The following is a 23,358-nucleotide window of genomic DNA, read 5'->3' as shown; positions in this document are numbered from 1 at the left end:
TATGCAGACTAGACTTTAAATAAAAAATAACTACAATACAATTTAATTTCAAAGTTATTAGTTATTCAAAAATAACAAACTTAAACTTTATCCATAGATTTAAACTGATATAACATCAATGACTTATAACTAATAAATTTGATTTGTTATTTTAATTTATTCAATTGCCATGGCTTCACAATTGTCATCTAAATATTCAAATCAAATTGCTGCATTTTATCTTGGTTGTTATGTGAAAAATAATTGAGATAATTGATTAGTTAATAATATTTTAATTTGAAAGGAGTTGTTGATTAATGATTGATTAATTATCTAAGCGGAGAAAAAAAGAGTAAAATATCTTAATATGGAGGAGAGGAAAAGAGAATGAAAAAATAAAATTATCATAAATTTATAAATAAATTATAAATAAAAAAGAAATTAGGGGGTCAAAAGACAAAAGAGAAAAGGAAGAGAGGACTTGTTTTTTAAAAAACAGAACAAGTTAATTCCTAATTACCAAAATGCCACCGAGAGAGAGGCATCACACTTTCGCGAACCAGACATAACTAGTGAAGGTAAGCACATACATGGCGGCGAATTGTCAAAACAAGAGCAGGCCCCTAAAAAGCATAGATATTTGAGACTAATAAACCCATATCAAAGGTAATATTTCTTTTTTAAATTATTTTTCTTTTAGAAACTCCATATTCAATTCTATTTGAGCTTTAAACTTAGCCTCTCTTGTTATTCTTGATCAATCACTACGCTTAGTTACAGTCATGAACCATTTGCAGAAACTTCGAACTACATATATCCTCAGATGGGTTGCTTCAAATTGTTTCCAAAACCACATTAGATCATCAGAAACTCTATTTCGGCTAATTGGGTCATTTTATTTTGTTCAAAACCCTAGACTTTATAGAACAAAAAAAATTGTTAAACCTGATAATGATGCATATTGTGATGTTAGTAGTGGTGGAGATGTTAGTAAAGTGCCCATTGCTACTAGAGAAGCACAAGCTGCTTTGTTGGAGTATTTGCATTCGACTAGGAACTTACAGTTCTTGGATGCAGAACATATGAGCAAAAACTCACCTTATTTTCTTGAAAAAATTTTGAATAAGGTTGGTAATGATAATGAGGAAAATATTGGAAGGGCAATCACTAGGTTTTTCCGGTACCATCCTGTTAACGAATTTGAGCCTTTCTTTGAGAGTTTGGGATTGAAGCCTTGCGAATATAGTCATCTTCTTCCTCGCGATTTGATATTTTTGAATGATGATGATTTGTTGCTGGAGAACTATCATGTGCTTTGTAACTATGGTTTTGCACGAAAAAAGATAGGGATGATCTATAAAGAGGCAACAGAAGTTTTTCGATATGATTTTGGAGTTTTGCGTTCAAAGCTTCAAGCTTTTGAAAAACTGGGGCTTAGCCAGTCGTTTGTACGTAAAGTTATTGTCCGTAATCCTAAGTTTTTAGTTGGGGATGTAAATTTGGAGTTTATAAAGGTATTAGAGATACTTAAGAGTATGGGAATTGAATTTAGTTGGATTGGGGAACATTCGACGGAGCAAAGTACTTTCAATTGGAGGACAATGTTTAGTTTCTTAAGCTTTTGTAGCAAGATTGGCTGCAGCGAGGAGCAGTTAAGAATATTAATTAGGCAGCATCCTGAAATTCTATTAGAGGACTCCGGGAATATGGCACTTTCACTGGTTGGTTTTCTACTGAAATTTGGAACCTCAATGAATGAGATATGTTTGATGTTTCAGCAGTTCCCACAAATCAAATTGGGGGAATTTTTTACGAATTTGAGGCAATGTGTTGTGTTCCTAAATGAGATCGAGATGGAGGCAAAGGAAATTGGGAATATCGTTCGTACCCATCCCGTGTTGCTGGGTACATGTGCTTTGAAGAAAACTAGCAGCTTACTGACGATCTTGAAAGTTGGAAAAAAGCGTCTTTGTGCAATCATCCTGGAGAACCCCCAAGAAATGAAGAAATGGGTTATGGGGTGTAGACTAAAGCCATTACCAAGATTACAACTGAAAGAAGAAGAATCAGATACGCTGAAGGCTGAGTTCTTGTTGGAAGTGGGATTTGAAGAGAACTCAAAGCAATTTGAAACAGCACTGAAGGATCTCCGAACAAGAGCTAGGGATCTTCGGGAGAGATTTGATTTGATTGTGGAAGCTGGCCTTGAACGGAAGGATGTTTGCGATATGGTAAGAGTAGCCCCTCTTATCCTCAAACAGAAAAAGGAAGTCCTCAAAACAAAGATCGATTATTTTGTAAATGATTTGGGCTACCCTATCTCATCTTTAAAACCGTTCCCTCAGTATCTTATGTATAATATGAAGACGGTCAAGTGTAGGTTATCGATGTACAATTGGCTTAAAGATAGAAAGTTAGTAGAACCTACGTTGGCTTTGAGTACTATTATTACATGCTCAGATAAATTATTTGTTACCAGATATGTAAATCGTCATCCTGGAGGCCATCAAGTTTGGCAAAGTTTGAAGAATTCTGACTAATAGATACCCTTCTATAACTTAGGCTTTCCTGGCTTCTTCCATGGTAGTCTGTAGCTAGATTGTACGAGGGTATTAATTGCTATAATTCTATAAGTTGACGGGTACATCAACTATTATTTATGGTTGCAATGTTGATTGAAGCCACTTTTATTGAAGCAGCATAAGCTGTGCTGCCTATGCATGAAGCTCAAGTGGAATCATCACCAGGTAATCGTGCTGCAGTCGTTGTTCTCTTATAGATGATCAGTAGATCTGCATTGGGGCATTTCATTAGTTTGTAACTGTGATTTAGCTAAAGTTTGAACCCACAGAAGCTTAATATCCACTCATGGATTAAAAGCTGCATGAAATTGAAATCAACCTATAGTATTTCTCACCACCACATTTGTGCCTCCCATTTCTACATTAATTTTGTATTGAATGTGACATCATCTTCATTTTAAAGCTCTCAAATGTTGCTTTTACATGGTAACAAATTTAGCAATGCACTTGAGTGATGAACATTATGATAGAGACTGGTTATATGGAAAATGGACCTTTTGTATGGCTTTTCATTTCATTATTTGTGCACTATAACATATATGTTTTAATGAGGTTGAGAATTCTCAACTTGAACAAAAACTTGTCGAGATGGTAAAGAATAATTCATTCAAAAGCGGGTGATTTTAGCTAAATCAAGCGATGCAGAGAAGCCAAGGCCAATCCCATTCGTGACGGTCATCTCCGGACGTGTCATTTATCGAACACGCGCCTTCGACTGATGAACAGTGCCCTCACGCCGTGGTAACCGCGTGGAAAATAAGATTGCATTTGTCAGTCAAAGTGAGTTCATAGGATCTGTATGCCACTATAGAGAAAAGTCTTTATCAGCAATGACTGTTACTTGAGCTTTACGTACACGTGGCCTTGAAACGTCACCTGACGTAACCTGTTCGTAATTATGGTCATAAATGGTCTTCAATTTCAAAATTGAAGAAATAATAGTGATAATAAATGGTTCACAGCACAGCTCCTTATGTGCATAATTAAACTAATTAAAATCTTTTAATTATCTTATAAAATAGAAAAATTACTACGAATACAAATATAAATTATAGTGTATATAACTTGGTGCTTCAAAGATTATTGTTTCTAAATAAAAAATAATTGTGGCACTTAATAAATAAGTACTAAATTTAAAAACAAAAAAAAAAGAAAAATAAATTGTCAGAGAAAACACAACGGGTGTAAAATCATTTTAACACCTCTAACACTTCTTTTCTTTACAGTTGTTGTCCCTCTCTGCATCCGCCCTTTGGTTGAGTTCTGAAAACTTAACTATGGCTCCATTATATGGATATTGAGTAATCTCAACAAGTTTCAATCTTTTTCTGAAAATATTATAAATCGCATCATTTGCTGATCTGGGTTTTCTTCATTTCTCATTTTGGTCCTTGTTTGAGCCACTTCATCAACCATTCTTACTCCACTGTTAAAAACCATTCATAAAATCACAACCCATTAGCTTTATGGAGAGAAAGTTTGTTTCTTGATTATTATTAGATTTTGACAGGTGGGTTTTGTATCAATGATGCTGTAAATGGATACATGCTTTGAGGTCAACTTCATTTTTCTTATTTTCTCACTTGTGATATAAAGTTATGTTTATTTTGCTTTTGTTTTTAGTGTGATTGCATTTTGTTTGTTTGCTGAGAATATAAAATTGCTGTTAGATGTCTGCCTTTGATTTTTGGTACCTTGAAGAAATAACTTTACTTCCAGTTTATCTTGTTTTTGATTGGAAGCTTCAGAAGGTTACTGATTTTGTTTTTTTACTGATCAGATGGAGCTAGCATGAATCAATTGTTGTTTGATTCATGGAATGAAGTTGTCTGCATGTTTGGTTTTGGAATAATATTTTTGTTGTTTGGTTTTGGAATCATTTTTTTGTGGGCTGTTAAGATTTGCTTTTGCTTTTTAAGATCATTTCTTTGTTCTCTTTTATTGATATGGTTGCGCCGAACTGGAATGAACAGAGAAAGAAGGAACCTATGATTTGAATATGTAATTCTGACTAGGACAGGGGATACAAAACTTCAACTTTGTCCAAACAATATAGAACTTTCTTACATGTTTGATGTCACTCTTCTATTTAATCATAGATTAGAAGTTGCATTTTCTTTCTTTTTACCGTGCAACCAAGCCGACGTTAAGAAAATTTAGATATGCTTTCATGGGAAATGCTCCCTAAAAAGAGCAGAATGGCAAAAGATAATTCATGTAGTTGACCACCTCATTTTTCTGGGCTCTAAGCTATGTTGAGTTATGTTTATTTTCAATATAGAATGTAAGTGCTTCATTTGTATGCATTTTGGTGTTTATAAGAGTGAACAACTAATGCTTTTGGTTCACAGGATATAAATGTCTGAAAATATTTTCAATTTTTTTTTTTTGAACGATATGGCTCACATTTATCTCTTCTGTTTGTGGATAATGGTTCACATTGGTTTTCCTGTCAACTATAACTGTTGTAGTACTTTTGTCCTAATGGGATTTCTTTTTCTAACTTAATGTTGTTTCTGGCCTCTAAGTTTATCTGTTTTTGCATTGCAGTAATCATTTTAAGCTGCCGGAAATTTTTTTTGTGAGGGTGTTTAAACTTTAAAGTATGGGAAGAGGTAGAGGGAAAGGGAAAAAGCCAATTGTAGTTACTTCTCGGGAGGATACTGGGAGTGGAAGTGGGGAAGAGGAAAAGCTTCCGGCATATAGGAGAAGAGGAAGGCTACAAAAGCCGCTGAAGGATGATGTGAAAGAGGAAAGAGAAGCTGAGAAGATAGAAGAAGATGGTGATAATCCAAATGGCTCCATCTCTATCAAGGGTACAGAAACTGTGGTTGCTTCAGCAAATGGAAGGAAGCGTAAAAGGAGCACCCAGGCCAAGGATGTTATTGCCATTGAGAAACATGAGAATGGCATTGAATTGAAATCAAGCGCCGATGACACAGAAAAGTCTGTTGGATTCCGACAGAATGGGAGTAGGCGTAAAAACAAGCCCCGTCGGGCTGCCGAAGCTGGTATCGTGTGCAAATGATGGTCTCTTTGTTTTTGTGATGCCTTCAGACCTTCCTTTCTATTGCCGTGTAAGTTGTTGAATGTAGTGAAGTTGACGGTTCCAGATGCTTCTGTCAGCATATGCTTTATTGTTTATTTTATTTTCTGAGGGCCATTTCTTCCAATGGAAAATTTTGGTTGGAAGGTTTTGCTGGAATTTATACTGTACTGCCTGTAATCCTCTGTGAAGTTACTAAGTATTATCAGTCAAAGTTCATTGCCATTCTTTTGCTGTTGGCACTCTTTCTCCCCCTGGTAGAAAAATAGATTTGACCACCTTCACGTTTCTTGGTATCATACAGAAAAATTTCTACCTAGTTCTTGTTTTTCATTTCATTTTCTCCTGAAAAAAGAAAGACATATAGTTTTGGAAGATGCATAAAGTAAAGGAGCAAATCTTGAGTGACCGCACAAGCTATTGACAAACTAACCCCACCTAGACTCTAAACTGAGCACAATTGGTTCCAAGACCTCTTATATAACTCAAGAAATCTTGTCAGTTTAACTAATTACTACTAGTGCAAATGCATACACTGATGCAGGTTTAGGCTCAGAAATGAAACTGAAGTCTTTGAGCTGGAAGGGCGTCGACTAACGCTATGTGTGAATAATGTGTGAATGCCGGTGAACCGGAAGCCTTTATGGAAGGCTTTAGGCTTTTTGAGCTATGCGTATTGATTGTGGGAATCTTTTTACTGTTGAAAACTGAAGATGGATAAAAATAGTGGGAAAGGTTCAGATATATCCGAGGATGATGCATTGTCTTGCTTCCAATTCATCCTATGGGAATTATCTACACGTCTGTTGCCTTCCCTGTTATTAGCAGCATCATTTTATTATTCTCTATAGTATCTGGTACATTGTTTTACTACCACCATCACTTCTTGTTTAAGAATCATTTTAGAAGTGGATTCCTTCTTCATGTATGCAAATTTGTATTTCCATTGACATGCATGGTTAGTCGGGCTGGAGTTTCTGCATGCTTTCTTTTTTGGCTTTCCTTACTGCTGGTGAAATAAACCTATGGTTTGAATGAAATTTTGCATGCACACCAATTTAGTGCGGCGTCTATTTTAGAGGAGAATACAATGTTCGATTATTAGCACATAAGCTGAACTGGTTTAGTAAGCAGTGAACTATGCAAATGTAATAAAATACATGTGCTGGACAACCTAAATTAACCAAACGATACAAATTTTGTTGTATCAGTTCAGAGTGGTTGGATGAAGCCTTTTTCATTTCAATGCAATATCAAAGCCTGCATTCTACCGCGCATCCTTTCTGCATTTCATGTTCGTTGTTGATTATTGCTATGGCAATCAACTGTTTTCACTGTGGAAAAGTGCATTAATTGCAATGATCTCCATTCTAGATGATGATAGCTGCTCCAGATGTTGCGGATTCTTGCAAGAGTCATGACATGTGAGTAATTTCTGGCTTTTGTGACCACAAACTGGTACGGAGGTGGTAATTTAAGTCACAGGTACAAAAATAATAAGTTTTGAGTTAATATAACAAGACGCGTTAGTAAGTAAGCAAGCAAGCAAGCAAGCTGAACTAAAGTGTTTGTTGGGCAAAGGAGCCCCGAAAATGTGTTAATATATGCTTGTCACGGCCTAGGCTTTTATTTTTGGGCGGTGGGCAATTGGTCAGGTCCGTTCGATACTTAATTTTAAGAAATTGATAAGAGTCGAATCAGAATAAGAACCAAATCAGAAACTGGGATTTTCGGTTCGGTCTTGGTTCCTCGAATGTTTTTATATATATTTTTAATAAATTCTAATATTTTTTTATTTTATTACGTTCTATAAAATACTACTACGGGACACCATTTTAATATAAAAATATTAACTTTTTTTTTTTCGATTCGGTTTTTGAGAATTTGAACCGAGTACCAATCCGTTTGGATTTTTATTCTCAATTTTTTTTTAAAAAAAAAGAAAAATACCAAATTCAACCAATTTTTTTAAGAATTAGTGCAGTTTTACCCAACCATAAATCAAGTTATAAGACTAAGTCATAATTTGATGTAAAAAATAATAATAATAATAAAAATCTGATCAAAAGATTGTTTTAGAGGAATATAGTAAATACATCTTTCACTTATGGCTATAACTATTTTAAAACTGCTCTAAGATAGAATACGAATCATAACCACATATGTAAAGTGATAAATAATAAAAAATTCATTATAATTTTAATCGTATAGTTATACAAGAGTGTTTTACCTTAGAGCGATTTCAACGTAACCGAACCCTTCATTTATCATGGCGCTTAGATTTCTAGTTTCTTATTCTTTAAACCATTTGTTTGATTAATCCTAGACACGAGTATAGTATAAAATTAATCCCAGAAATGTGTGAATTAAGTATATATATATTTTTTCCCCTGAACGCTATTGTCCAGAAAGTGCAAATGACACGTATAGGAATTTGCATCCTGCACGTAAATATGTGACACTAGTCTTTGAAATCATCAACCTAGTGCTAGTGGGTTGAAATTTTCAAATCTTTAGAAGGATTATGGTCTCACCAAGAAATTATTATTATTAATCCGAATTTGCAGGGACAGAGAGAGTAAAAAGAAACGCACCAACTTAAAGAGAAGGTAATAATTGAGTGGAGATGTTTTTCAATTTTCACATAGTCTTAGCGAAAGTGTCAATGTCGATCGGATCCAGGAAAACAAACAAATAAATAAATATATATAAAACATAGATGATGCATGACCTAAAAAATAATTATTTGATATAAAACTAATGAATAAAGTGTGAACTATATAATAGTATAAATTATTTTTCCGTTTGAGTTTTTTCGTGAATATTAAAGTTAAGGCGTCAATGGAGAATGGTGTCCTCACCGTCACTGTTCCCAAAGTGGAGGAGAAGAAGCCTGAGGTCAAATCCGTTCAGATCACTGGTTGAAAGTTAGATTAAATTTAATCGCATACTTATTTTTTATTTAAATTATTATTTAAAAGCTAAATTTAGATTTAATTTCAGGCCACACCTTTTTTTTTTTCTTTCTTTCTTTATGTAAATAGACGTAATTCTAAAGCTGCAACATCTTAATGTCAAACAAGACATCAATTTAAAAGAATTGAGAAGTCATCTCAAGATGGGACTTTATTACAGAATATATTTATTAACTATTTACTGTGAAAAATTTATATCTTGTATTCAAATGTGGGAGAAATTACTTTAAAAAAAATGTGGGAGAAATTTTACCACCCATATTTGCAGCATGATTCAGAATCAGGATCGGAGGATCGGTCTTGCTTCAAGGCAACAAAATATTGTAGGTAGGGGCCTAATTTGATATTTTTTTTTTTTTCCTGAGTTTGGAAATAATTGAGTGATTTTTTTTATTGGTTCAATCCCGTTGGATGGACCAAATAATTTTTTAGGGCCCAGTCTTGGGATGCAATCCGAGGCTGTCTAAGCCGAAAGCCTGGGCAGATTTATGAATAATTCATTTAAAAAAAGAAAGAATTTATATCTAATTGCTTTAAAATAATGTTGTGTCGACTCCAGATCAGGATTTTATTGTAAATTTGCTGTTCATGAGTAAATTAATACATTTCACTTTTTACCTGGATTATAATATATCATAAGTACATTATTATTATGTTAAAAAATAAAAATTACTGTGAATGACTGATAATTGCCACCCCCAAAAAAAGAAAGAAAGAAAGAAAGAAAGCATAATGACTGTTGTAACCAAACCAACCAAACTAGTGAGTAGTGAGCTACCTAACTGAAGCATCAACTACTACCTAACCTAGGCTACATGGGTCGTGCTTATCTCTTCCATAGCCATAGGGGTCCGTATAGGCTTTCTATTCATTTTATAAAGGCATCATAATTATAAAGTGGCAGTTTCACTTTCACTGAAATGGAATAATTTACAGTCAAATCCTGTTGCTTACCCACAAATGCACACCGCACCAACTGCCAAAAATAGCCCAACACCTCTCTTACTATTATTTTAATTAATTTGTACTGTTTGCCATTTTTACACCAGCAATACAATTATTGCAATCCATAATTTCAAAGACAGAGATCCCCTTTGATTCTTAATCTTAGAGCATGTTTTGGTATCATTCTGTAAACTGTTGAAAAATGAATGGGAGTTAAAATAACAAGTTAACTTCCTTCTTTTTTCCTTCCCATCAATGAGATGATCTAACACTTCATGGTAATATTTATGAGAATCTCTCCATGTAAAAGCTCATTTAATTACACAATGCTCAAAAAATATGCTTATAAATTACAAATTTGCTAGACATTTTTAGTGTTTTGTTGTAATGTTGTCACGTTGATATCTTTACAAATCAAGAATTTAGTGGACATAGATTACATCAATTCTATATATATATATATATATATATATATATATACAAACACACACACATTGCAGATTTTTAAATAAATTGATTTGACTTGTTCAGTGACTATTTTGCCATTCAAATGCAAAGAAAGAAAGTGAGGATAGATATTTGAGAATGTGCACAATATTTTAAAAAGAAAAGTAGCCATTGAGATTCTCAACGGGGCCATTGGAATGATGACGATGATGGAGATTTCATAAATTAAAATTTCCAAGAAAAATTATCAAAGATGGAAAGGGCAAAAAGGAGGCTAGAAACTGTAAACATTTGACTGAGACAACAGTTGAGATCAAAGTGTTTTGAAGCAACTTGAGTTGTCTACTAAGAAGTGCAAGTAACTAACCAACCAAAAATGAACTCTCCCGTTAAAAGCCCCCCCAATAAAAGTACCATTTTCCCATTTCTTTCATTCTACTTTAAGCCACAGGATTTTCTCTTTCTTCAGCTTTTTTGCACCATTATTACCATTATTTATTTTTCTTTTGACAGTGTACTTTACTTTCCCTTGCTGGCATGGGCCAGTGCCACTAGTATCATCACCTCTCTGTCAGGTTCTAGTTCTTGGCTTCTGCTTTTTCACTTTTAAACCATTCTAAAAACTAAACTAGACTAAATTAGACGAGCCCATCTCTCTTCTATTTATTTTATTTTATTTTATTTTTGCTAATGACCCACAACAGCTGCAAAATGAATGGATTCTAAAGCTTCAGTATGGAACTGGGTTCAGACTATTTGGCTGAATCAGGTGGTGGCTCCGGCTCCGGCTCAGGCTTATCATCCGCTGAGCCATCACTTAATGGTTTGAAGTTTGGCAAAAAAATCTATTTTGAGGATGTCGGTACTGCCGGAGCTCCATTTCCAGGATCTGGGTCATCATCTGGGTCCGGGTCAGGGTCAGGTTCAGGGTCAGGGAGGAAGGTGAGGGGTGGTGGTGGTGGTATGGTTACTAGTGGGCAGCAGCCACCAAGGTGCCAAGTGGAGGGGTGTAAAGTTGATCTGAGTGATGCCAAAGCTTACTATTCAAGGCACAAAGTTTGTGGCATGCATTCAAAGTCTCCTGTTGTCACTGTCGCCGGCCTTGAGCAGAGGTTTTGCCAGCAATGTAGCAGGTCAGCTCATGCTTTTGCTTTTTTCTTTTCTTTTTTTTTACTTTTTCTAATTTCTGATCTCAAGCTAGCAAACTTAGTTGGTTTAATTTTTTGGTACTTTTTGATAAATTCTTGGTGGGTTGTGTGTTATATTTCTGAGTTAGTAGATTGATATTTGGAAGTGAGCTGTGTTAAGTTTTCAATATCTTTTTATTCTTTTTAATCATATCATGATCGTTTTTGTGTTCTTTATAGATTTATTTGTTAAGTTAGTTGCTTTTAATCTGGAAGAAGGCTCTGAATTTTATTAGCTTGTTTAATTGGTTCTTTCCATTCAATTTTATAGGGATATTTTTCGGTTTTTTACTTAAAAGTTAGTTGTCTTTAGTTATTCATTGGTGGGTTAGGTTATGTCTTTCTTAATAATATGACGGTTACTTCTTATCTACCTTTTTCGATGTGTTTTAATGAATCTTTTTGGTAAATAGCTGTAGCTGTAGATTTTTTTTGTTTAATCCGAGCAAAGTCTTTGAATTAATTAGTTTATTTAATTGGGTGCAGTATTTATATAGTTGAGTTTCATTTTGTTTAATGAGGATTGGTTTGAATACTTGATCCTGGACATGGTTGCTTGTTGTTTTGTGTTTCAAAATTTTGTGACTTACTTGATACGGGGAGAGACTGTGGAGTTTGGAATCGATCTCGTCTTTGGCAAGTTTTTGTTTCTAGTTGATTTATAATTTTTGGCTCTTACCCTCTGTCTTGTGCTGGAGAATATGTTCATGCTCTAGAAAATGGTTGGTGTCATGGATAATATAATATCTCCATACACAAAAATAGGACAAGGCAATGAACTCGAGGTTGTTACTTTAAAATAAATTGCAGGAACATGACCTCATGTCCTTCAAGAATGACAAGAATAATTGATTTCAGAAATTTTTAGAATCTTGTTTCCTGAATTTCAATATCATTATGAGAGATTTTACCAGCTAAACAGTCATAGTCTGAGCATTGTAAATATAGACGAAAGATTTCCCTTATTCCATGAAAACTAGTGGAAACTCCTGATTTTAAATTGCATTAATGTATGTCAGTTTCTTTTTTCTGCTTCTTATGGCATTTCTGAAGTTAAATAATAGGTGCTGGTGTGTTTCATCTATCAAGTTTAATAGCTTCTTTGTTAGTCCATTCCTAGATTTCATCAGCTTCCGGAGTTTGACCAAGGAAAACGAAGTTGCCGCAGGCGCCTGGCAGGCCATAATGAGCGCCGGAGGAAGCCAACTTCTGGACCATTTTTGGGCACTCGTTATGGCAGGCTCTCTTCCTCTGTCATTGGTTAGATATCATGAGTACAAATTCATTTTCAAATCCCTTGTAGCTTTTTACAGTTATCATTTAGAAATGTATAACCTTCTGTTCTGCTTTACAATTATAGGAAAAGAAAGGTTTAATTGTTTGATGTTGCAATGACAGAGAACAGCAGCCAAGGTGGAGGATTTCTGATCGACTTCAGTGCATATCAGATGGTTGGTGGGAGGGATGGATGGCCAGTGACAAGTGTCTCCAAGCAGGTATCTGGAAATCAAACCACTGTCACAGCAAGGCATCTTCCTCAGCCACTATGGCAAAACCACTCTCAGGATCCTCCACCTGATCGTTACCTTCAGTGTTCAACAGCTGGGACTGGTTTCTCTGGTCCTGGAATTCCTTGTGGAGGATGCTTCACAGGAGTTGCTGACTCAAACTGTGCTCTCTCTCTTCTGTCAAATCAACCATGGGGCTCTAAGAACCAGACACCGGGTCATGGAGTGGGTGACTTAATGCATGCCCATACCAAATCCGTCACTCAACCAGTATCGCCCCGTGGAGCAGCTATTAATCAATATCCAAACATGTCATGGGGTTTCAAGGGCAATGCAGCTGGTAGCAGTTCACACCAGATGGCCCCACAACTGGGTTTGGCTCCAACATCCGTGCCCATTAACAGTCAGTTTTCTGGTGAGCTGGAGTCGTCTCAACAGAGTAGGCAACACATGAAACTTCAGCATTCCAGGGATTATGATGACTCCAACCAGCAGATTCATTGGTCCCTCTAAGTGCCGGGTTCTGATGGAACTTGTGTGCACCAGACACTTCCCTGTTTTGTGTTTGTTTCTGTGTTCTGGAATAAATTTCTTAGAGTATGTAGGGCATGTGACCTTTTGTGTTGTATTTGTTGGGATACTACCCAGCTGACTAGGTTTGTGTCTTTTGAAGATTTTGGAATGCAGCTACATATGCAGCTGTCAGCGATGGTAAATTGCCATGTAGTGGCAAATCGAATGTCTATTATCTATGTGCCTGACATTATCTGTGTGGCTATTCGTTACTGGTTTTTTATATAAAAAATCTCAGCTTTTAATCCACATGAAATTTGATGAGTATGAAGTATAGATGTCAAATTTACTGATGAAAGTTTCAAACTGCTTTACAAGGAAACTTTGAACTTTACAATCCACGGCAAATTTTTACACATGGCCAAACAAAGCCTCAAAAATCTTCTATTCGAAATCTCAACCTCACATTCCCACAAAGAGACTTCAGTAATGTAAGATTTATTACCCCAACATCAGATTCCTTGAGTAAAATATATAATAAGAATCGGCAAAGCATGCTCTGCAACAAAAAAATATAGATCACAGTTCGATATGGTAAATAAAAAGATAAAATCAGCCATATAATATTGATGAACACAACATTCAATTTGGAACCAGAAAAAAGAATTGTTATATACTTAAGCTACTAGCTAGTGGTCTGTTCTGTGACATCACAAAATTTTCACCAACACAATTTTCTTTATGGGATAAGCGGGTAAAAAGAAATTGCCATAAGTAAACATGTGTAGCCGAATATGTAAGAGTGTAGTGCAGCTTTAATTTTGAATGACAATATGTGTGATCCAATAATTTGGATTTGATGCTTTTCTGCTTTTGGCACCTGCTGACTCTAAAAAGCACCATTGTAAGACACAGAAGAAACTCACTTTGGCAAGAATGAAAGGGTTATGCAACAAGCTCCTGCTCGGTGCAAGCTCAACACCCATTTTGTGTGCTGAACAAACAGGCATTTGGCAGCCTGTATTACTGTGCTCTAGTGGTCATCTTCATCAATTCCAGGGCAGTTGGATGATAGTGCTTCAGATGATTCATACTGAAACAAATAGAAGGTTTATGCATATACAATCAGGACAAGTATGATGTGAGCTTAGACTAGTGTTTCAGATCTGAAATCCCAGCAAAAACATCAGTTATAAATATCATCAACAGTACTATTAAGCTTACCTGAACCCCACAGAATAGGCAATAATGAAATTCATCTCTCAGTTTCAACAATATATCTAGCAAATCCTGCATCCATCAGCAGTGAAATCATCACCCACCAGGGACATCCAAAAGCATCCACTATACAACTATATCAAGTTATGAGCATGAGAACAACATACTTAATGTTCACATAGGCAAGATATATGAATATCTCACTCATATTCAGATATGCATATCAAAACAGGGAGAATAAAGTAATGCTATATAATATTTAGCTCATGCTATTATAACCTCAATAGAACATAAATGATAATACAGTCCATAATCCATGTTTTCCAAGGTTACTGTTCCAATGTAAAATTGAAGCTAGAAAAACCAGCTTCAACAAGACCAAGGGAGAAGTTAACCACCGAAATGCATCCAACTAAACATTCAATCAGAGGCCCTTCAACATGAAGCTTAATTTAAACCTATTCCTCAAATGAATAACAATTTACAGTGATTGGGAAAAACCAAACTAGCTAAATCAGAGTATAGAATGACAAAAAAAAATTCCAGAGAACACACCTCTTCTGTTATTTCTTCCTCTTCCTCTTCTTCTTGTTCACCCTCTTCATCATCCTCTTTCTTCTCCGGAACAGCTTCTTTGTTCTCCAATTGATCAAGAGCTGCCTTTGCCTTATTGAAATTTATGATCACTCTTCGGCTCCGCCATAGTGACTTTTGCCTGGACCCAAACTCCTCCATCAAAGCATTCTCCTTCTGCTTTTTCCTCTCAGCCGCTATCTCTTCTCTCTTCCTCTTCTCCTTATAAGGGTCCTCGTGGCCAATCCCAACTCGTGACCTTCGAATCTCAATCCCCACTGGTTCCGATCTCCCTGAACCATCCTTACCAAGGGATGAACCAGGTGTGTAACCCATTTGCTTCAACAACTTGAACCCAATATTAGACTGTGGAATCGGAGCCTCTATTTTCGCTAAGGTTTGCTCATCCTCTTTCTGTTGCTTTCTCTCCTTTTCAATTTTCCGTTGTTCGTGCCGGTTAACAGCTTTTGACTTCTTTTTCGAAGATTGGATAACTGGTTTGCTATTCTGGATCTGCAGATAATTGGTAGAATTGTTATACTATGCTTAGTCCCCCAAAACACAAAACAAAAACATACATTTTACTGTCTGTTTTTAATTGTTGTGCTTCCGCATGATTTAGGGGACACAACAGCTAAAGTATTTGGCAAATGCACAGATACCGTTTACCAAATACCAACTACTCACCCACTTACGCTCAGCAACTAGTGGTTTCATTCTACAGAAGGTTGGATTAAAAGTCGAGCACCTCAATCCCAAGCATGTCCTAAAACCCCCTTTGTTATTAGTCCCAATGGATAGAAGTAAACAGATTAAAATGGTTGATATGTTCTCTTTGCTTCTCCTTTCTTTAGATATGCAATTGAATCAACTAGTGTTTTGAATTGAACTACCTAGTGTAGACAGGATTCTAAGTAAAACCTTTTCATGAACAAACCTTAAGAGCACTTGTCAGCCAGATAAACAGTGACCATTTTTTTAATTTTATATTTATTTATTTTTTTTTTAAAGAACCTATCAGGCAGTATCAGGCTATTCAAAGAGATTGTGAATATGCTAGTAGTAATTGCTTTCATTTAAAACGGCTGAAAGTGGGAAATTTACGCCATGTTTGGACGCTTAAAAGTTGAAACGCAATCTTTAACCTTTTGTAAGAGCTAAAGAATAATATGGGATCTTAGTTAAATTGAATAAAATAACGAACTGACCTTCTTCAGTGAAGACTTTGTGGGGTTAGAAGTTTCGGGAGCAATAAATTGAGAGAGATCACCCATGTAATCATCATCTTCTTCTTCTTTTAATTCTCCATGGTAGCTTTGCTTCTTTGTCGATTCAGTTTCAGCCATCTCGGCGATGAGGGAGACGCGAGAGGAGACTGGGCTTTTCTGAATATGTTGCGGCCTTTTCTTAAAGAGCTGAGTGTTTAGGATCTTGACGGCCCAAAACGGTTTGGTAATTGAATGCCCAGTCAAATCTTTTATTTGAATTTTTTTGGCATTTTTTTTTTATTCAAGCAATTAGTCGGTAGATTAAATTTTGTGTTAAAAAAATAAATTAGATAAGAAATAATTAAGTTAAACTAGGCTTAATTCAATAAATTATTGAAGTTGCTCCAGTAATACCTAAAATTAAGCAATTGTTTTAAAAAATTTATTAATTAAATACACACATTACATGAGATTCGAATTTAAGAGTTAAGTCTTAAAAAAGATTATTCACTAATCTATAGAGTTAAGTCTTAGTCTGATAGCCTCAAACTAAGCTAATTAACTATTGACTGCTTACTTTAGAAAAAAAAAAACATAGCATTTACATTAATGTGTAATAAAAAAATTAAATCTAATGCAAATACTTATGCCAAAATCAAACGTATTTCAATGATTATTTAACTAGTCAATTAACTATATTCTACAAAAAAAAAATAAAAATAAAAAGGTTCTTCTACAAGCAATTCATCATCAATCCTATACTGCTCCTACCGATATCTCGAACCTAAAATATATATTTTTTAATTTTTTAACAAACTACTCTTGTTCTTCACCATCCCATGGAATGGAAACAATAGTTTTTTCGTCTTTTCATCAATAGGAAATGACTCTTTTAACCCCTTTAACCACCATTGATTACATGGGTCTATAAGTAAATAGTTTCTCTACACTTTGACATATTATCAATAATGATATTGTATCTATTTAGTATTTTATAGAGATCATAACTATAGTACATTTTTAATAAAAATATAATACAATAGCATAGCATGTCCATTTTGATAATTAGACCCCCACCACATTTTTGTAATTACCTCGCCAAGCATTTCTAGTTAATTATTTCATAAATGATTACCTTATAGTGTTATGGCGATATTTAGACTCATAAAATTTAACTTGATATATCACTAATCAGTGTTACTAATTAACTTATTGGTGTTGTATAACTGCCACAATAAAGATAATATAAAACGTTAACAATTATCTAAAGATTATTAGTTTGAGAAATATTTATTTCATATTTATATTCAAAACCAAATAATAAATTGTTTAATTTTAATTTGCTTATTCACAAAAAGAGTGAGTCAAGCGTTTTAGTTAATAGCCGGTCAAAGGGATGAAAATTAAAAAAAGAAAAAAATGGCTAGAGCAGAGAAATTAAATAGGGGGCCAAACAAGGCCTTAATACGTGGCAAATTCTCTCAACGACCATAACGGTTCTGCTGACGTGGACACTCAGCTCGGTTCGTATAGATTCTCTCGGTTCGTTACAAAATCAACTCATTTTCCACACTCTCATTCCTTCTCTCTCTCTTCCTCTCTGTGAAAAGTCCTTAACACTTTTTTCCCGAGAAACTATAATTCATTTCGAGAAAATATCATTTTCCTAGAAAACAGACCGTACGTTATTCATTACTTTTCTTCGCACTTACATTTTACTTTTGAGGCGTTAGATTCTCTTTTCTTTTACGGTCAGTCGTTTGTTTAACTAATGATTTTCTCTTTGTTTCTTTCCAGGAAACTGTTGATTTTTTTTTTTCTCGAGAAAATGGACAAGAAGTACCATCTATCCTTGTATCTCACCGTACTTGTCTTCTTCGCAAGTCTTGGTTCACAGGCTCTGGCTTTTACGGATCCACTAGATGGTAATATCGTAATAGGCCATTTCTATATGGAGTATTTCCTATGAAAATTTGCGTATTTTATTGGTGATTATTATTGGTAAAAACGTTCTTTTACATCTGTTTGAGTCCTGAGAAAATGCAAGAAAAGTAAAGAAACTAAAATGTGATTGTTCAGGCTTTGATTACTCACATTTTTTTATTGGAAAAAGAATGGTATGGTCAAGATTCGGAATTGTTTAATCAATTTTCTTATCGGCCAAACAGAAGCAAGGAATTTTTTTTTTTTTTATGTTCCACAAGTTTTGGGCAGAAAATTTGGCGGGAAAATAAGATAACCGACTAAGGCAATTATTCAGTGTGTACGCGCTTACAGTGAACCATTTAAAAGATTTTTAGTAGGTCTTCAGAAAGCAAGTGACATATTGTACTCTAAAATAACGTTATTGAAATATGTGATTCTTGAAGTAGATACTCTCAAATCTTATGTTTGGCTTTCTTTAATCATGAGTTTAGCTAAGTTAATAATTTGATTTACACCAAGAATCTGTAACCTGAACACTATTTCTTTAATCCTGTGCAGTCACAGCTCTTCATGATCTGTACAAGGCCCTCAACAACCCATCACAGCTGAATAAATGGAAATTGGATGGTGGGGATCCTTGCGCAGAATTGTGGACTGGAGTGTATTGTTCTGAGTCATCTGTGATACACCTGTAACAAACATAGCCTGTGTTGATACTAACTAGTTACTCTATTTAGACTATAAACTAATTTGGCAAGTGCTAATTTGTTTTGTAATTTTATGAGTAGTAAAATTCCTGGGCTACAACTCACAGGGCATCTTGGAAGCAGGCTTCATGATCTCCATAGTTTGAAACATTTGTAAGTGATTAGCTATCTTAACTTTATTGGATTAAAGATATGAAAGTTCTTATTGTTTTAGTTCTTATTCTGGTTTTCTTATTATAGTGATGTTAGCTCCAATAGCATTGGGGGTGAAATTCCAAATGGCTTGCCTCCTAATGTCACTCATATGTAAGATGCCTCCTTTGTATATTTGGGTACTTTGTATGTTCAATCTCATATCACTTGTGAGCAGATTTGTTTCCGAAATGTGATGATTCTACTTTCATTATGCATCCAGAAATATGGCGTTCAACAAACTGAACCAAAATATACCACACTCTTTACCTAATTTGAAACGTCTCAGACATCTGTGAGTTGCTAATCTCTTGACTACCTTTTTTGCTTATTTGGTTTATGATTATTCATCAGTGATTTCATCTTTTCTTTGTCTCTTTCTTTCATTTTTTTGGCAGGAATCTGTCCCACAATATGCTGTCTGGACCCATTGGCAGTGTGTTTACTGGCCTGGAGAATCTAAAAGAGTTGTATGTTTTCTGTCAAATTTCTTGCATTTCAAGCGGAGGGAAAGTAAGGCACTTAAATATGTTCAAACTTGATACCTTACTGGGACCATTTTAAACAGGTCTTGTCCTATAAAATTTGAGTTTAAAAGTGGCATACGAAGGGGAACTGGTTTTTATCAATTACTGTGCTATAATTTACTATGTGAAGGGAATTGCTATTCTTGTGTGCATGAATGGAATAATGATCTGGTTGAGGTATCAAAATGGCATGTTGATTAAGCAATAAGTGCTTTTTTCCTTCTATATAGCTGTGAATTTGCATGATATTCATTTTCTAACTTGGACTACTTACATCACCTTGCTTTGTATAAAGATACCAGTCAAATGACGATCACTCTCTTTTTCGTAATTGGAAGTCATTTTCCTATCACAGGGATCTATCATACAATGACTTTACTGGAGACCTACCAAGTTCTTTTGGATCTCTGAAAAATCTTTCTGCACTGTAAGTTGTTATGTCATTTCATTCAAGACTTCTTGTGCATGGCAAAATGACTTTCTACAGTTGCATATTTTGCTGATTTCCATCTGTTGTTTATCTCAAGGTTCTTGCAGAACAACAATTTCACTGGATCAGTTATTTACCTTGCTGATCTTCCCCTCATTTACCTGTGAGTTTCTTCTCAATGTTTTGTGCAGAATTTTGCAGTTTATTCTCATATTTCCTTATTTTATTTGCTTAACCATATCTGACTCCAGGAACATTGAAGATAATCAATTCAGTGGTGTAATACCTAAGCAGTTTGAGTCGATTCCAAATTTATGGTATGTGACCAAAGTTTTTAAGTCTGATTACCTTCTATCTGCCATTATTAACCATCAAATTACAAATTAATCAGTTTTCAAAATTTCTGTAAATAGGTTTTGGGGCAACAAGTTCAATGTAGATCGCAACTCTCCACCATGGAGTTTTCCTATGGATAGTTTACCCATTAGGCGTAATTTTAGTGCTCCTCCAACGTCTCAGTCAAGTGCTGTTGAAAACTATCCCTCGAATGACATCGACCAAAAGCACAAGAAAGGGATGAGCCCTGGAGGAATAGCTTTTCTAGTTTGTGGTCTAGCTCTTGCGGCAACCTGTGCAGCACTGTTCATTGCATTCCGTATTAATCAAGCCCGTGCAGCAAGACATAATAGCTTGGAGAGCACTAGCACAATGCATTCTCTACCAATCAGTACAGCCAGAGGTGAGGTCTCTTATCTGTGATTTAATCTGTGAGAGTTAGTAAAATTATTCCTTGCTCATGGTAGGTTAGAACCATTTTATGTTAGCTTGTGACTTACTCCACATCTTACGCTGCATGGCTTCCTTTGTTGGATAAACTAGTATACCCGTCTCATTGATTATTTCATTTACAAATTTCTTCTTTCTTGTTTATAGAGTTCTCTTCCACTGGACCTGAAGAAAGCCCCCGCATCTTGGCTGTTAGCTCTCCACTCTTTCTTTGCCCAAGGCGGGTACCTCCTGTTCATGCCATTAAAACGGAGTCAACTATCAGAAGAAAAAGTTTCTCAAAGAATTGTAAATTGCCAGAAAATGTAACAGTATACTCCGTGGCAGAGCTTCAGCTAGCTACAAACAGCTTCAATGAAGATAATCTTCTCGGGAAGGGATCTCTTGGTTCTGTCTACAAAGCCAATTTTCCAGATGGCCAAGTATATACTTTAACTAGTCTTGTGTTTTAGTAATTTGCTACAGCATTCAAATTTTATACCGTGTTTAACATCTTTCTTTGCTTCTTGCCTTTTTGCCAGTTTTTGGCTGTGAAGAACATCAACATGCCATCACTATCTTTCGATGAAGAGGAACAGTTCATGGATGTGATTCGGATTTCATCTCAATTTAGGCATCCAAACATTGTGAAACTTCTTGGATATTGTGTGGATCATGGACAGCATTTGCTTGTCTACGAATTTGTCAGAAATTTGTCCCTAGCTGATGCTCTGCACAAAGAAATCTACAAGCCACTTTCTTGGGGAATTCGCCTCCACATTGCCCTTGGCATTGCCCGCGCTTTGCAGTAAGTATTTGACAATCATCTACCGATAAATTTTAAGGGAATCCCCTGAAAAGAACTACTTCATTAAATGCTAAATGAAACAACTTGTAAGCGTACCATTCTTTGTTAAAATATATGACAATGACTAGCACTGTAATTGGTGACTGCTTCATCATCCTGCAAGTATAGACAGCATAAATATCGGAGTAAATGCTGCTTTTCCTTTGAGATAGGACTAGGAAATCCGGTGTTATCTTGAAGTTTTGACGTTTTCATGCCAACTGATTTTTTTCAGCTATTTGCACTCCCAATTCTTCCCCCCTGTCTCTCACTGCAACATCAAGGCTGCTAACATCTTGCTTGATGAAGAACTACTACCACTTATCTGTGACAGTGGGCTAGCTGTTTTGAGGCCTCTTACCAGCAACAGTGTTAAACTGAAGGTTAGTCCATTTAGGAATTGTTTTCACGTTTGCACTTATTTTATTAACAAAATCTGTAGCTTGTAAACCGCCAAGGGATTATAGTAAACTGCTGGGGCCCAAGTAGTGTTCTTCACAAAATGTTTTAAGTTTCTTAGAAATAAGAGATCAAGTATGAAAAAAGACTCATGTATTGCACACTAATGTGAACAGGCCTCAGAAATTGCTGTCAGTAACGCCGGCTACATTGCACCTGAACACTGGGAACCAGGAAGCGATAACACAAAGATTGACATATACGCCTTCGGGGTGTTGCTTTTGGAGCTATTAACGGGAAAGACACCTGTTGATGGGTATGGTTTATATATATATATATATATATATGTGCACCCTAAAATTTCTCATTATTTTGTCGCTGTGAGCCATTTTCTTCATTTTGTGATACAGTTCAAGGCCAAGACAAGAGCAATCTTTGGTGAAATGGGCTTCATCTCGGCTTCATGACCGTGAGTGTTTGGAGAGGATGGTTGATCCTGGAATTAAAGGAACTTTCTCCTCCAGGTCTCTTTCCCAGTTTGCTGATATTGTCTCCCTTTGTATTCAGGTACTACTAAATTCATTTCTTCACCTGGAGTCACATAAGCGCCTGATATTATGATGGCATCTTACCTTTTTAAACTGATACATGTCAATTGGTTGGATATGAAACTACGAGCAGCCTGAGAAGGAATTTCGACCTCCCATGTCTGAAATTGTGGATTCCCTGACGCGTCTGGTACAAAAGCACTGCATGTCGAAAACCGGTGGAGCTGATTATCCCGAGGTTGACCCATTTGAGAGATCTTTCCGTTCCACACAGACCCGATTCATGGGCTCACCTACAGTGAGCTATATGTCCGCCTGATGTTACAGCCGATTGACTGGTACGGCAACAAAACCTTTTCTTTCCTTAAAAGATTTTTAGTCAGCTTGTTGACTCGAGGTGCATCTGCGCATCCCTTCAGTTCAATTTTCGGATACTTTTAAGTGTGAGGCCTCACTTGGCATCCCAAATACCGATTCTCTCGGTGTGCTGCTAAGTGAAACCTGAAAGTGAGTGCCTCTCACTGAAACTGTTCACTTTGCTGATGGGATATTATTCTTCGGTTTTGTAAATCTGATCTATCGTGTAATCTGTTGCGTATAGCAGCCATATGCCTAATGTCATCGAATCTCCTGTTACGGATGTTCTTACGTCTAACCCATATTCATTTGATTCAAGGCCTGACTGAGTGTAAATAACTGGCACCATGAAACTGTCTTTCAGTTCAATTTTAATTAAAAAGATGAACAAGAAAACAAACCAATGAGGGTGCAGGTCGTGCATTCTTGCACCAATGTAATAACCATCCGAATTTAGTCCAAATTTTGATCAAGTATGA

The 23,358-nt window shown here is 35.6% G+C and overlaps 5 protein-coding genes across 12 annotated transcripts; 4 read left to right on the top strand and 1 right to left on the bottom strand.

Moving 5' to 3' along the window:
* Positions 1-493: 493 nt before the first annotated feature.
* Positions 494-5,835, top strand: LOC102609268 (uncharacterized). 4 transcript variants are annotated; one of them, XM_006492823.4, is made up of 2 exons: positions 494-645; positions 5,112-5,835. In XM_006492823.4, exon 2 carries the CDS (start codon positions 5,167-5,169, stop codon positions 5,587-5,589), a length of 423 nt encoding a protein of 140 aa, XP_006492886.1. In that variant the 5' UTR covers positions 494-645; positions 5,112-5,166; the 3' UTR covers positions 5,590-5,835. The 4 variants fall into 4 exon arrangements, with proteins under 4 accessions (XP_006492886.1, XP_006492885.1, XP_006492884.1 ...); XM_006492822.4 differs by lacking the exon at positions 494-645 and adding an exon at positions 3,718-4,071; XM_006492821.4 differs by lacking the exon at positions 494-645 and adding an exon at positions 3,719-4,116.
* Positions 652-2,639, top strand: LOC112495492 (transcription termination factor MTEF18, mitochondrial-like). Its single transcript, XM_025093276.2, has one exon. The coding sequence runs from the start codon at positions 762-764 to the stop codon at positions 2,517-2,519; it is 1,758 nt and encodes a 585-aa protein (XP_024949044.1). The 5' UTR covers positions 652-761; the 3' UTR covers positions 2,520-2,639.
* Positions 5,836-10,349: 4,514 nt separating the features above from the next.
* On the top strand, positions 10,350-13,487 carry LOC102610367 (squamosa promoter-binding-like protein 9). Of its 2 annotated transcripts, XM_006492826.4 has the most exons (4): positions 10,362-10,549; positions 10,679-11,107; positions 12,282-12,421; positions 12,560-13,487. In XM_006492826.4, exons 2-4 carry the CDS (start codon positions 10,710-10,712, stop codon positions 13,180-13,182), a joined length of 1,161 nt encoding a protein of 386 aa, XP_006492889.1. In that variant the 5' UTR covers positions 10,362-10,549; positions 10,679-10,709; the 3' UTR covers positions 13,183-13,487. The 2 variants fall into 2 exon arrangements, with proteins under 2 accessions (XP_052299447.1, XP_006492889.1); XM_052443487.1 differs by having other exon boundaries at positions 10,350-11,107; positions 12,282-12,397.
* LOC102609939 (uncharacterized) lies at positions 13,477-16,375 on the bottom strand. 4 transcript variants are annotated; one of them, XR_003062609.2, is made up of 6 exons: positions 16,182-16,326; positions 15,661-15,739; positions 14,956-15,486; positions 14,407-14,472; positions 14,109-14,275; positions 13,477-13,741 (listed from the first exon to the last, which is right to left on the bottom strand). XR_003062609.2 is itself a non-coding variant. In XM_006492824.4 (4 exons), exons 1-4 carry the CDS (start codon positions 16,317-16,319, stop codon positions 14,216-14,218), a joined length of 795 nt encoding a protein of 264 aa, XP_006492887.1. In that variant the 5' UTR covers positions 16,320-16,371; the 3' UTR covers positions 13,782-14,215. The 4 variants fall into 4 exon arrangements, 1 of the variants encoding a protein (XP_006492887.1); XR_372321.4 differs by lacking the exon at positions 15,661-15,739 and having other exon boundaries at positions 16,182-16,371; XR_003062608.2 differs by lacking the exons at positions 13,477-13,741; positions 15,661-15,739 and having other exon boundaries at positions 13,782-14,275; positions 14,407-14,534; positions 16,182-16,375.
* Positions 16,376-18,009: 1,634 nt separating this feature from the next.
* LOC102610860 (protein STRUBBELIG-RECEPTOR FAMILY 2) lies at positions 18,010-23,156 on the top strand. Its single transcript, XM_025093283.2, has 16 exons — positions 18,010-18,106; positions 18,666-18,798; positions 18,896-18,967; positions 19,055-19,120; positions 19,230-19,301; positions 19,405-19,476; positions 19,889-19,960; positions 20,061-20,126; positions 20,215-20,280; positions 20,377-20,660; positions 20,897-21,171; positions 21,271-21,536; positions 21,811-21,946; positions 22,151-22,290; positions 22,385-22,541; positions 22,656-23,156. The coding sequence occupies exons 1-16, from the start codon at positions 18,010-18,012 to the stop codon at positions 22,839-22,841; spliced, it is 2,160 nt and encodes a 719-aa protein (XP_024949051.1). The 3' UTR covers positions 22,842-23,156.
* Positions 23,157-23,358: the final 202 nt, after the last annotated feature.

Source organism: Citrus sinensis, chromosome 6 (genome assembly GCF_022201045.2).
Source record: "Citrus sinensis cultivar Valencia sweet orange chromosome 6, DVS_A1.0, whole genome shotgun sequence".
Taxonomy (NCBI): Eukaryota; Viridiplantae; Streptophyta; class Magnoliopsida; order Sapindales; family Rutaceae; genus Citrus; species Citrus sinensis.
This window is presented reverse-complemented; position numbering and strand designations above follow the sequence as displayed.

Coding starts and splice junctions, on each gene's coding strand:
- LOC112495492 (XM_025093276.2), top strand. CDS start 762: ATGAACCATTTGCAGAAACTTCGAACTACATATATCCTCAGATGGGTT.
- LOC102609268 (XM_006492823.4), top strand. CDS start 5,167: ATGGGAAGAGGTAGAGGGAAAGGGAAAAAGCCAATTGTAGTTACTTCT.
- LOC102610367 (XM_006492826.4), top strand. CDS start 10,710: ATGGAACTGGGTTCAGACTATTTGGCTGAATCAGGTGGTGGCTCCGGC. Junction 11,108..12,281: donor TTTTGCCAGCAATGTAGCAG/GTCAGCTCATGC, acceptor GTCCATTCCTAG/ATTTCATCAGCTTCCGGAGT. Junction 12,422..12,559: donor GCTCTCTTCCTCTGTCATTG/GTTAGATATCAT, acceptor TTGCAATGACAG/AGAACAGCAGCCAAGGTGGA.
- LOC102609939 (XM_006492824.4), bottom strand. CDS start 16,319: ATGGCTGAAACTGAATCGACAAAGAAGCAAAGCTACCATGGAGAATTA. Junction 15,487..16,181: donor CAAAGTCTTCACTGAAGAAG/GTCAGTTCGTTA, acceptor AATTATCTGCAG/ATCCAGAATAGCAAACCAGT. Junction 14,276..14,406: donor GCCTATTCTGTGGGGTTCAG/GTAAGCTTAATA, acceptor TATTTGTTTCAG/TATGAATCATCTGAAGCACT.
- LOC102610860 (XM_025093283.2), top strand. CDS start 18,010: ATGGACAAGAAGTACCATCTATCCTTGTATCTCACCGTACTTGTCTTC. Junction 21,537..21,810: donor GGCATTGCCCGCGCTTTGCA/GTAAGTATTTGA, acceptor GATTTTTTTCAG/CTATTTGCACTCCCAATTCT. Junction 22,542..22,655: donor TTGTCTCCCTTTGTATTCAG/GTACTACTAAAT, acceptor AACTACGAGCAG/CCTGAGAAGGAATTTCGACC.